At 43.2% G+C, this 13,523-nt stretch overlaps 1 protein-coding gene across 1 annotated transcript in view; it reads right to left on the bottom strand.

Moving 5' to 3' along the window:
• LOC135556560 (potassium voltage-gated channel subfamily KQT member 1-like) overlaps positions 1 to 13,523 on the bottom strand; it is a 311,677-nt gene that overhangs the window by 237,240 nt on the left and 60,914 nt on the right. The window contains exons 11-14 of the mRNA XM_064989862.1: positions 8,815 to 8,841; positions 7,285 to 7,335; positions 6,782 to 6,896; positions 5,028 to 5,096 (exon numbers count right to left, since the gene is read on the bottom strand). Of these exons, the coding sequence (XP_064845934.1) occupies positions 5,028 to 5,096; positions 6,782 to 6,896; positions 7,285 to 7,335; positions 8,815 to 8,841 (262 nt within the window). The remainder of the gene's footprint in view (positions 1 to 5,027; positions 5,097 to 6,781; positions 6,897 to 7,284; positions 7,336 to 8,814; positions 8,842 to 13,523) is intronic.

Raw genomic sequence — 13,523 nt, 5'->3', positions numbered from 1 at the left:
AATTAAATATTGTCTACTTGAGAAATTTGGCATTACAGTATTCAGATGTAGACCAGCCGAAAAACGTCAATGGAAAAGGTGAACAGTCTGTTCCACCGTTAAACTGCGCTTTGGATCGCATCGCATAGAGCAAAATACTTAAAATAGCTTATTTATTTACTACTGTGAAGTAGGTCCAATTTCTTGAGAGATGGGATGAATGGTGGCCTTTCCTAACTTGTTGTAGGCCTATAGGCTATTTTGTGGGAATTAAACCATCCCAGTCAGAAAAGGTGAGGAATTTATTCTGTAATGGTCATGGAAATGACATAAACACTAGGAACTGGATGCCGATTTATAATTATTTTAGAACACAAAGATAAAATCAATAGATTTTTGCTCTATTCACTAATGGCAAATGATTGCATCTTATTATATTTATCGACCAGTTTTTTGGTATGAATAAGAGTGTCATCATATATTCATGCACAAGGCTACTAGGCTACTGTCTTCTTGTTGCAATGCAATACTTCAACCACAAGACACTGTGTGAAGAAAGCATTTCCACAGTTTGCAGGAAGATAAGCACATTCTGACATCAAGTTCAGTTTTTATAAATGCCAACTTTTGTGTGAAAACTGGTGCACGCATGTTCTGGGGCATATTTTGTGCATATTCAACGTTTTAGTGAGACAGATCTCCCGGAGGGGTAGTGAGACAGATCTCCCGGAGGGGTAGTGAGACAGATCTCCAAGAGGGGTAGTGAGACAGATCTCCCGGAGGGGTAGTGAGACAGATCTCCCGGAGGGGTAGTGAGACAGATCTCCCGGAGGGGTAGTGAGACAGATCTCCCGGAGGGGTAGTGAGACAGATCTCCGGGAGGGGTAGTGAGACAGATCTCCCGGAGGGGTAGTGAGACAGATCTCCCGGAGGGGTAGTGAGACAGATCTCCTAGAGGGGTATGGAGACAGATGGTGTGCGGCCACCGTGCAGTGCCACTTCCTTTTGGCCAGCCCAGTGTCGTCACAGTCACACACAGCTGTCCATTTGTCCTCTGATGTGAACCCCACTTGGAGGGTAGTCTGAAGATTAACAAACTCCACTGGGCTGCTATAGTCCACACTATCTGCTATATCACTAAAACCTAGGAACACCAGAAGAAACTCAATAGGAAAATACAGAGCCAACTGGCTCAATGACAGAGTCAGTCTGAATAGGCAGTCTGATAGAGTTAGTAAGAACTGTAGGTATGATGCTGTTGTAGTGTGTGTGTGTGTGTGTGTGTGTGTGTGTGTGTGTGTGTGTGTGTGTGTGTGTGTGTGTGTGTGTGTGTTATCTGCGTGACTGACTACATTTAATGGAGGGCTTCAGAGCCAGGGGACCGCATGTCAACCATCCAGCCAGCGCCCAGGACACAAACGCACACACACGAACACACACACTCTTCCTGACCACATCTGGGAGCTGTAAATCTCTCAACGCCACTGCTGCTCTCCACTCCCCCTTCTCCTCTCCCATTTCTCCTCTCCTCCCCCCTTCTCTCCCCCTTCTCCTTTCGTCCCCTTCCCTTCTCCTTTGCCCCCTTCCCCTCTCCTCCCTTCTCCTCTCCCCCCACCTTTTCCTCTCCTTCCCTCCCCTTCTCCTTTCCTCCCCTCCCCTTCTCCTCTCCCCCACCTTCTCCTTTCCTCCCCTCCCCTTCTCCTCTCCCCTCCCCTTCTCCTTTCCTCCCCTCCCCTTCTCCTTCTCCTTTTCTCCCCTTCTCCTCTCCTCCACCTTTCTCCCCCATCTCCTCTCTTTCTCCTCTCCCCCTTCTCCTGTCTCCAATACTGAGAATTTTGTAGTTGTTCAGCCGGCTACTTGCAAATTTATTTTAAGGTACAAAAAACGTGTTTTTTAATTAAATACAATACTTTGCAAAAATATATTATATTTTATTTTGATACATTGGTCTGTATGGAATTCTGTAATTGTCATTTAATCCCGTGTGTGTGTGTGTGTGTGTGTGTGTGTAGTGGTGTAAAGTACTTAAGTAAAAAATACTTTAAAGTACTACTTAAGTCGTTTTTTGCGGTATCTGTACTTTACTTTACTACACTGAACAAAAACATAAATGCAACACGTAACATTTCCTAGAAATGTCCAACATTTTGTGCACATATTTGTTTACATCCCTATTAGTGAGCATTTCTCATTTGCCAAAATTATCCATCCACCTGACAGGTGTGGCATATCAAGAAGCTGATTAAACAGCATGATCATTATTCAGGTGCACCTTGTGCTGGGACTCTAAAAGGCCACTTTAAAATGTGCAATTTTGTCACAAAACCCAATGCTAAAGACGTCCCAAGTTTTGATGGAGTGTGCACTTGGCATGCTGACTGCAGGAATGTCCACCAGAGCTGTTGCCAGAGAATTTAATGTTCATTTCTCTACCATAACCCTGCAACGTCGCATTAGATAATTTGGCAGTACGTCCAACCAGCCTCACAACTGCAGACCACGAATAACCACGCAAGCCCAGGACCTTCCCATCTGGCTTCTTCACCTGCAGGATTGTCTAGGGGGGGGGGTTTTCCAAAGCAGCTGTTATAGGAGTGCCCACGTCCCAAATCTGTTAGAGCGTCTGGCTCAGCCTTACCCATGTAGACCAGAGATATTGGCATGTTCCATGACACAACCACACTAGCAGTTGATAGTTGGTGAAACATGTATTATATCACTGATTATAGTTATCTCAACACAACATATTCCCTCAGGTATAAACCATATATCATGTCTGGGGGGCATTACTGTATGTGTTGACCTACAGCATAGTACAGTGATGTTACAGCAAGTAGGCCAAACCCTTTCGGTGATATTAAAGGATATCACACACAAAAACATAATTCACTTCTAAACACTATCAAAACACAAGCCTAGGCAGTGAACTCCCGGGCAGAGTTTATGCGTCGCCTACTACTACAGTGTAACTCCATACACTGGAACATGAACAGTACTGTAACTACACAACTACTGTACCAATAAAACATACAGTAACTGGAGTACATCAGATATGCTTTTGCAGCTTTAAATGAAAGGGAACATAGCTATGCATAGTGGTTGAACTGAGTACACTGAGTACAGTTCACCCACTGTGAGATGAATAAACTGAGTACAGTTCACCCACTGTGAGATGAATAAACTGAGTACAGTTCACCACTATGAGATGAATAAACTGAGTATAGTTCACCCACTATGAGATGAATAAACTGAGTACAGTTCACCCACTATGAGATGAATAAACTGAGTACAGTTCACCCACTGTGAGATGAATAAACTGAGTACAGTTCACCCACTGTGAGATGAATAAACTGAGTATAGTTCACCCACTGTGAGATGAATAAACTGAGTACAGGTCACCCACTGTGAGATGAATAAACTGAGTACAGTTCACCCACTGTGAGATGAATAAACTGAGTACAGTTCACCACTATGAGATGAATAAACTGAGTATAGTTCACCCACTGTGAGATGAATAAACTGAGTACAGGTCACCCACTGTGAGGTGAATAAACTGAGTATAGTTCACCACTATGAGATGAATAAACTGAGTACAGTTCACCCACTGTGAGATGAATAAACTGAGTACAGTTCACCACTATGAGATGATTAAACTGAGTACAGTTCACCACTATGAGATGATTAAACTGAGTACAGTTCACCACTATGAGATGATTAAACTGAGTACAGTTCACCACTATGAGATGATTAAACTGAGTACAGTTCACCACTATGAGATGATTAAACTGAGTACAGTTCACCACTATGAGATGATTAAACTGAGTACAGTTCACCACTATGAGATGATTAAACTGAGTACTTAGGCGTTCAAGTACTGTACAAGTGTAGCCATCGCCACTCCATTTTCTCATTGTTCCATTTGTTTTGTCTTGTTCCCTGCACACCTGGTTTTCATTCCCCAATCACACTGCATGTATTTATTCATCTGTTCCCCTCCATGTCTTTGTGTGAAGTTGTTTCGTGTTACGTGTGTTATGTGACGCGCCAGGCTGGTTGTCTAATATCCATGTTTATTTCACGAAGTATGTTATTTGGTAAACTATAGCTTTTGTGACTGTTTGAAGCGCTTTGCACTTTTGCCATTGTTGCTGGGGGTTTTGATGCAATTGCGTCCGCCTGCTGTTTGCTCCTGCCTCAATAAAGTGTGCGCCTGTTCACAACTCTCTGCTCTCCTGCACCTGACTCCGCTACCAGTACGCACACCCGTGACAACAAGAGTGTAAAGGAAAAGCGCCATCTACTGTTGGGAGGGAGAAAAGGATCATTTGAGCTTTAAACACGTCTTCACACGTCCCTTATAAAAGATCCAAGACATCTTCTATTATTCACATGATCTCATATGATGCCCTTCATATGTGAAGTGTTCAAGGCCAGCAAACAGCCATATTCAACAGTGTAGTGTTCAAGGCCAGCAAACAGCCATATTCAACAGTGCAGTGTTCAAGGCCAGCAAACAGCCATATTCAACAGTGTAGTGTTCAAGGCCAGCAAACAGCCATATTCAACAGTGTAGTGTTCAAGGCCAGCAAACAGCCATATTCAACAGTGTAGTGTTCAAGGCCAGCAAACAGTCATATTCAACAGTGTAGTGTTCAAGGCCAGCAAACAGTCATATTCAACAGTGTAGTGTTCAAGGCCAGCAAACAGCCATATTCAACAGCACATAAGGGAATGCTACATAAAGTAGATTATGGCCTTATTGTGGACACAGTAATAGAGAAAATGTGGATTTTGTTAAAACAATATATTGCCAGGGTAATCCGCAACTGCATGACAGTCTTCTAAACTTCATTTAATCATTTTTCCAGGGTTGGAACTATCAGATTTGTGATGCTCAATACCATTTGGATAGTTGTTTGTCAGCTTATATAAGATGTCACACTTCAGTCACTCCGTTTTGATGCAGATGGAGTATATCATTAGAGTATAGGGGGTGGGGGTTTAGTGGGTTATAGTAATAGTGTAAAACCAAGCATGCAGTACAGTACCTTCTTGAATTCAAGTGGTGAGTTGAGACTGAGTCCTGGACCTTTGCCATGAACGGGCTGGTCAACAAACTGCAAGAGAGAAGCATTTGTGTTCCTTTTACAAAATCTCTAGGCTGGGAGTTTGTCAGGAGAGGAGGAGGGAGGGAGGGAGGGAGGGAGGGAGGGAGGGAGGGAGGGAGGGAGGGAGGGAGGGAGGGAGGGAGGGAGGGAGGGAGGGAGGGAGGGAGGGAGGGAGGGAGGGAGGGAGGGAGGGATGGGAAGAAAGAGATTGAATCAGAGGAGGAATGCAGAATGAGAATGGTGTTAGAGGTGGTATTGGATTAGCTGGGCTGGGGAAGAGGTCAAGAGGAGAACAGAGAATGCCTACTGTGTGGTGTGTGTACACACTGAGAGAAACACACTATCACACACATTCACAAGCACAAATGCACGCACACACACGCTCCCCTTTATACTCGAGTCCATCGCATGTCTGTGCTCCCCCTTCCCAAAAAATGAAATTACATTCAATTTGTGTAAATAGGTTATGCTTAACACTTCACTCGGCAGTGTAGCCTAGTGGTTAGAGCATTGGACTAGTAACCGAAAGGTTGCAAGTTCAAATCCCCAAGCTGACAAGGTACAAAATCTGTCGTTCTGCCCCTGAACAGGCAGTTAACCCACTGTTCCTAGGCCGTCATTGAAAATAAGAATTTGTTCTTAACTGACTTGCCTAGTAAAATAAAGGAAAAATAAAAAAAAACTCTACAAACTCTGCCATAGATGGCTAGTAATAGGGTTAAGAGATGAAATGGCTCAAGACAAATTACAACAGATTTCCTAATTAAACACATTTCTAGCTGAATTGTCTGTGATTTTACAGTCTTTCTTGACCCCCCAAAATAAAAACAGCCAAGTCCCACCTAACAGACCACTATCATCATGTAACAACTAGCCAATTCGTCACCTTGTAAACATGTCCCCAACAAACTGGGCTGTTTTCTCCAACTCTAGGATAATCCCTTATTTACCATTGTAATAACCAGGGTTTCAAGCACTGAATAGGCCATTTAACCCTCTAGTGAGTTGAACAGAGCAGCTTTCCATTGACAGGAAGGGCACTTTGGCCTAACAAAAGGCTTTATGCCCTATGGAGTAGGGATGGACCTCTGTAAGGGGCAGGGAGGCATCTATGGGGTAGCCCTTTATGCTCATACCCGTATGTACGCGCCTAAATTGGAACACAGTGGCTGCACAGTAACAGCTAAACATGACATCAAAGCTCAGGGTCTCCGCTTCAAATCTCTGTATGGTTTATGACTGACAGCCGTTCTGAACTTGAGCACCATCCCTCCTGGTAATTGGGCAACTTTTGGAAATGTTATGTTGTCTGAGTGAGGGAAATGCTGTAAATTATGAGGATTTGATGTATTTTGAAAGATAAGACGTTGAGGCTGATAATAACAATCCAAATACACTTTGGATTGTTTTGTCCTCACCTTTAGTCCTCACCTTTAGTCCTCACCTTTAATTTTCCCATAATATCCAAACTGTTCCCTTTTAATTGGTGCCATGGTTATACAAATGCTTTCCATATTTCTTCTGTAAGAAACATTTCAATTTAGCCCTATCCATATAGGCCAATTCCCACGAGTGTAAGGGGTTAAAAAGTTCATAAGGGTAAGAGCATGGGTACAATACAATGGCTGTATGGAAGAGGAATGTGAGGTAGATGTTCTGTAGTGTAGTGAGTGACGGGGTCGTTAGGTACTTACTGTGATGCGTCTGTCACCACGGGTAAAGGTGTGTCTTCGCTGACATAGTCCATGTCATCACTCAAGCTGTTGCCCCGGGAGATGCCTATGGAAGGCCCGTCCAGGTTTTTCTTAACTGTGCGAGACAATGCAGGAGTCTTGGTGACATATTCAAGGATTTAGTTCAATGCAACTTCCAATTTTCTAAGTGAGGAGAAAATACACTCTTAGAAAAAAAGGTGCTGTCTCGAACCTAAAAGGGCTCTTCGGCTGTCCCCAAAGGAGAACCCTTTGAAGAAACATTTTTGGTTCCAGGAAGAACCCTTTTCACTGAGGGTTCTACATGGAACCCAAAATGGTTCAATCTAGAACCAAAAAGATCTCGACTTAGAACCAAAAAGGGTTCTCCTATAGGGACAACAGAAAAAAACTATTTTGGAACCCTTTTTTCTAATGTATAGGCTTATTTATTGAAAAGTAAAGAGAAAGTACAGGATAGCTAGTAAAGAAGTGTAAGAGTCTACCTGGAGAGGCAGGACAGCTCAGATTGAAAGAGGACCATGAGTGCTGAACGCCTGCAGTCAAGAAAGAAAGAATGTGTGAAAGACAAGTGGAATAGACACATAATGTGCTGACTAGTCAATGAAGTGTACAGTCCACCATTGTACTGTATCATCACACTAAGATGAGGTTGTTTTGGTGTGTGAACATGATGATTGATAACATCCTCTACCAAACCTCTACAGCAGGTTTGGTTAGTGCAACTAAAAACCATTGCAAAGGTTTGTAAGGACCTAGTCCAACAGTCCGCAAAGCCTGCCATCTCATCCTCCAATGGAGACGTTTCTTTAGAAGTGCCTAATTGTCTTTTTGTCTATTGTACTTTGTCTTTTGAGTATGCATACATGTGTATAGATGATGTAATGTATTATATATCACACCTGTGCCATGTTTGACTATGATAGTTTTTTAGTGTCTCAAAACTCCATTTGAGTGGTCCACAATGTGCATTAAAAATAATCTGTATTATTTATTATTGTATCATTGTGGAGTGAAACTTTTCTAATCTAATCTAGTTTCAGGAACTGGGTTCTGTGCAGCTCCTCCACCTCTCTCTCATTCAGGGGGACCGGGGACGCGAGCGGAATTATCTGCTACACAAACACTGCAGGCTTATTAATATCTGGCTTGTCAGAGCAAACACACTGGGTTAGAAGCCCCAGAGAATGAAAACAAGCAGGGCCCAGAGAGAGAGAGTGGGGGGAAAGAGGGAGACAGAGAGAGTGAGACAAAGTGAGAGAGAGAGCAGGAGACTGGCTGGAGAGAGAGAGCCCCATGGAGAAGGGAGATTCTCATAGACGACGGCCGGGCCAGAGGGCCAGACAGATAAGTGGAGCGATAAGCCGGACGTTGACTAAATCAAACAATGCCCAGTTTATTTCTGACCACTGGAGCTCCACAATGGCCTCTTATCATCCCGACCTCCCTCCCAGTCCCCCGGCCTCTGTCCCCTGTTCCAGCCCTCACCCCGGCTGGTGTTGGCTGGACAGACAGAAAAGAAAACACCAGGGCTGGTCAATAGGACAGGAGGGAGTCCAGAGCCTGCCTGCGTTGGTCTCTCTGCTGGCTTCCAGTTTGCTCTGGTTTGTGACAAAGCTCCAGTCTAATTAAAATACTGTCTGGGCAGTTGTAAAAACCAAATAACTAATGATTAACACAGAGGATCTCTTAAAAGGACAAAGGATTGAGTCGTTAACTGCGTGAGCTGAAGCTGGAGTGCGTCAATAAGACTGGAGACCATGGAGTGATGTCATCTAGGAGATATTACACTTGTGACACGTGTTAGAGAGATAGTGTTAGTGGGAGGAGCTATAGGAGGACGGGCTCATTGTAATGGCTGGAATGGAATCAATGGAACAGTATCAAACACATCAAACATACGGAAACCACGTTTGACTCCGTTCCATCAATTCCATTCCGGCCATTACAATGAGCCCGTCCTCCTATCGCTCTTCCCACCAGCCTCCTTGGTTACAGAGAGGTGGAGGACTCACCTGTTTGTCTGAACATCCGGATGATGCCTGAGGAGGAAAATAAATAACATTTCAAAATGAAGTCCTCAAAAACACTGGCTTAATATGGAGTGATGTCATCTAGGAGATATTACACTTGTGACACGTGTTAGAGAGATAGTGTTAGTGGGAGGAGCTATTGTAATGGCTCATTGTAACATAATGTATACAGAGAAATCAATCTACACAACCGATGGGATATGGACAACACGAGATCACTTTTGAGGTCAGAAAACACATGATAAACTTAGATGTTAGCATCATATATGACTTTAATTATGGATGTAAGAGAGTGCAAATGTCATTGCTGTTCTATAAACCCTTTTCATCAGCAACACAGTTAACACTTGGTTTCTGCAACAAAATTATCAATTTAAACAACCCATCATCTGCAAGGACATTTGAATCTGAAGATGTCTGTTTTTCTGCACTGTTAGCAGTAGAACGTACACCACGTTGCCTGGACTCTAAACATTATCATTAGTGACAACCTGCTGTTGAGAGTGTGGTGAGCATGGCTACTTAAAAGTCTTTATGACATCAACATACAGCCTTTCAAAAGCCTTGGCTCCACTAACTAGCCTCAACATCCAAAAAACATGCAATTTTACAAATGTGCATTTTTTTCCCCACTCTAAAGTTCAAAGGCAGTGAGACATATGTTCCTGTTCATTATCTAAGTTATATCCCACCAAACAAGATAGCATTTTCCCCCATAACTCCTTTTTCTACTGGTGACGTTCTGCGTTTATGTCCCTCTCCCTCCTTTTATGATTATGTGCTTTGACAGGAAAAACTCATAAAGGACACTTATTAACCTCCAGACTGGGACGATTCATTTGGCAGGGGTTAGAGGTTTACACAGGAAGTCCCCCCCACCGGTAGATGGTGCAATGGAAAAGTCCAATCTATCATTAATATGGAGTAATGGGCCTCAGCAGCACCAGCATGGACCACTGGATTTCATCTGGAGGTGGATGGGAAAATAATAATATTTTTAGATAGCAACTTAGACAACAACAGGTTAGACTACGTGGCTAGCTAGCAACATCAGGTGAATACTGAGTAACTGAATGTAAAATCTGTGGGAATGTAATCACTTATTCAACACAAAACACTATAGCTTTCTGACTGACTCTTGCCACAACAGGTCTACCTCCTAAGTCTTTTTTTACTTAAAAAAATGTACACTACCATTCAATGGTTTGGTGTCACTTAGAAATGTCCTTGTTTTTAAAAGAAAGCTAATTTGTTGTCCAATAAAACAACATCAAATTGATTAGAAATACAGTGTAGACATTGTTAATGTTGTAAATGACTATTGTAGCTGGAAACAGCAGATTTTTGATGGAATATCTACATAGGCGTACAGAGGCCCATTATCAGCAACCATCACTCCTGTGTTCCAATGGCACGTTGTGTTAGCTAATCAAAGATTATCACTATCAAAGGCTAATAGATCATTAGAAAACCCTTTTGCAATTATGTTAGCACAGCTGAAAACGGTTGTCCTGATTAAATAAGCAATAAAACAGACCTTCTTTAGACTAGTTGAGTATCTGGAGCATCAGAATTTGTGAGTTCGATTACAGGCTCAAAATTACTGGAAACAAAGACCTTTCTTCTGAAACTCGTCAGTCTATTCTTTTTCTGAGAAATGAAGGCTATTCAATGCGAGAAATTGCCAAGAAACTGAAGATCTGGAACAGCGCTGTGTACTACTCCCTTCACAGAACAGCACAAACTGTCTCGAACCAGAATAGAAAGAGGAGTGGGAGGCCCGGGTGCACATTTATTGCTTATTTAATCAGGACAATAGTTTTCAGCTGTGCTAACATAACTGCAAAATGGTTTTCTAATGATAAAATAGCCTTTTAAAACGATAAACTTGGATTAGCTAACACAAGAGTGACTGTTGCTGATAATGGGCTTCTGTACGCCTATGTAGATATTCCAAAAAACTCTGCTGTTTCTAGCAATAATAGTCATTTATAACATTAACAATGTCTACACTGTATTTCTAATCAATTTCATGTTATTTTAATGGACAAAATATGAGCTTCTCTTGAAAAACAAGGACATTTCTAAGTGACTCCAAACTTTTAGTGTAGGTAAAATGGGTAGTGTAAGTAAAATCAATCAGATAGTGTGATTGTCTGATGTCTGTGAAGTGTACAAGTGGAGCAGTAAAGAACTTGTATACATAACATCTAATCACCACGGACTCTAATGACTTACATTTTGCTTGTTCTGGCCCTGCTGGTGCTGGACCCTAACCCAGGCACGTGTCAGCCATCTTGTGTCTGTCACACGGTCCCTGTTCTTTTCTCTGAATGACTGACTGACATTCAAGCTCTCTATCTTGAGAGGCTAGTTAAGGACCATATCACCTCCATCTGAGCCGATATGCTAGACCCACTGCAATTTGCATATCGCCCCAACAGATCCACGGACAACACAGTCGCCATTGCACTGAACACTGCCCTATCCCGCCTGGACAAGAGAAATACCTATGCAAGAATGTTGTTCATTGACTACAGCTCAGTTTTTAACGCCATAGTACCCTGATCATATTACTCCAGTGCTAGCCTCCCTACACTGTCTTCCTGTCAAGGCAAGGGCTGATTTCAAGGTTTTACTGCTAACCTACAAAGCATTACATGGGCTTGCTCCTACCTATCTCTCTGATTTCGTCCTGCCGTACATACCTACACGTACACTACGGTCACAAGGCGCAGGCCTCATAATTGTCCCTAGAATTTCTAAGCAAACTGCTGGAGGGCAGGGCTTTCTCCTATAGAGCTCCATTGTTATGGAATGATCTGCCTACCCATGTGAGAGACGCAAACTCGGTCTCAACCTTTAAGTCTTTACTGAAGACTCATCTCTTCAGTGGGTCATATGATTGAGTGTAGTCTGGCCCAGGAGTGTGAAGGTGAATGGAAAGGCTCTGGAGCAACGAACCACCCTTGCTGTCTCTGCCTGGCCGGTTCCCCTCTTTCCACTGGGATTCTCTGCCTCTAACTCTATTACAGGGGCTGAGTCACTGGCTTACTGGTGCTCTTTCATGCCGTCACTAGGACTGGTGCGTCACTTGAGTGGGTTGAGTCACTGATGTGATCTTCCTGTCCGGATTGGTGCCCCCCCTTGGGTTGTGCCGTGGCGGAGATCTTTGTGGCTATACTAGGCCTTGTCTCAGGATGGTAAGTTGGTGGTTGAAGATATCCCTCTAGTGGTGTGGGGGCTGTGCTTTGGCAAAGTGGGTGGGGTTATATCCTTCCTGTTTGGCCCTGTCGGGGGGTATCATCGGTTGGGGCCACAGTGTCTCCTGACCCCTCCTGTCTCAGCCTCCAGTATTTATGCTGCAGTAGTTTGTGTGTTGGGGGGCTAGGGTCAGTTTGTTATATCTGGAGTACTTCTCCTGTCTTATCCGGTGTCCTGTGTGAATTTAAGTATGCTCTCTCTAATTCTCTCTCTCTTTCTTTCTCTCTCTCAGAGGACCTGAGCCCTAGGACCATGCCCAGGACTACCTGGCATGATGACTCCTTGCTGTCCCCAGTCCACCTGGCCGTGCTGCTGCTCCAATTTCAACTGTTCTGCCAGCGGCTATGGAATCCTGACCTGTTCACCGGACGTGCTACCTGTCCCAGACCTATTATTTGACCATGCTGGTCATTTATGAACATTTGAACATCTTGGCCATGTTTTGTTATAATCTCCACCCGGCACAGCCAGAAGAGGACTGGCCACCCCTCATAGCCTGGTTCCTCTCTAGGTTTCTTCCGAGGTTTTGGCCTTTCTAGGGAGTTTTTCCTAGCCAACGTGCTTCTACACCTGCATTGCTTGCTGTTTGGGGTTTTAGGCTGGGTTTCTGTACAGCACTTTGAGATATCAGCTGATGTACGAAGGGCTATATAAATACATTTGATTTGATTCAAGCTCATCACTAAGCTCACTGTCCAACTGTGTCCTGGACTGCTAACCTATGTACATCGTCTTTGAACACTGGTCACTTTAATAATGTTTACATACTGTTTTGCCCACTTCATGTGTACAATTGAAGTCGGAAGTTTACATGCACTTAGCTTGGAGTCATTAAACTCATTTTTCAACCACTATAGTTTTGGCAAGTCGGTTAGGACATCTACTTTGTGCATGACACAAGTATTTTTTCCAACAATTGTTTCCATACAGATTATTTCACTTATAATTCACTGTATCGCAATTCCAGTGGGTCAGAAGATTACAAACACTAAGTTGACTGTGCCTTTAAACAGCTTGGAAAATTCCAGAAAATGATGTCATGGCTTTAGAAGCTTTTGATAGGCTAATTGACATCATTTGCGTCAATTAGAGGTGTACTTGTGTATATTTCCGGACCTACCTTCAAACTCAGTGCCTCTTTGCTTGATATCATGGGGAAATCCAAAGAAATCAGCCAAGACCTCAGCGAGCAATTTCCAAATGCCTGAAGGTAAAACGTTCATCTGTACAAACAATAGTACGCAAGTATAAACACCATGGGACCACGCAGCCGTCATACCGCTCAGGAAGAAGACGCGTTCTGTCAATTTACACCATGAGCATTAAACTGGATGGTAAATAGCTACAGATAAGAACATTGTATCCTCACATCTGAAATATAGTCTACTCCCAAGGGGATTGAGTTCCTCCTATTTCTATATCACTGT

This window comes from Oncorhynchus masou, chromosome 15, assembly GCF_036934945.1.
Source record: "Oncorhynchus masou masou isolate Uvic2021 chromosome 15, UVic_Omas_1.1, whole genome shotgun sequence".
Lineage (NCBI taxonomy): Eukaryota > Metazoa > Chordata > Actinopteri > Salmoniformes > Salmonidae > Oncorhynchus > Oncorhynchus masou.
The sequence above is the reverse complement of the archived record's forward strand: the minus strand, read 5'-3'. Positions and strand labels throughout refer to the sequence as shown.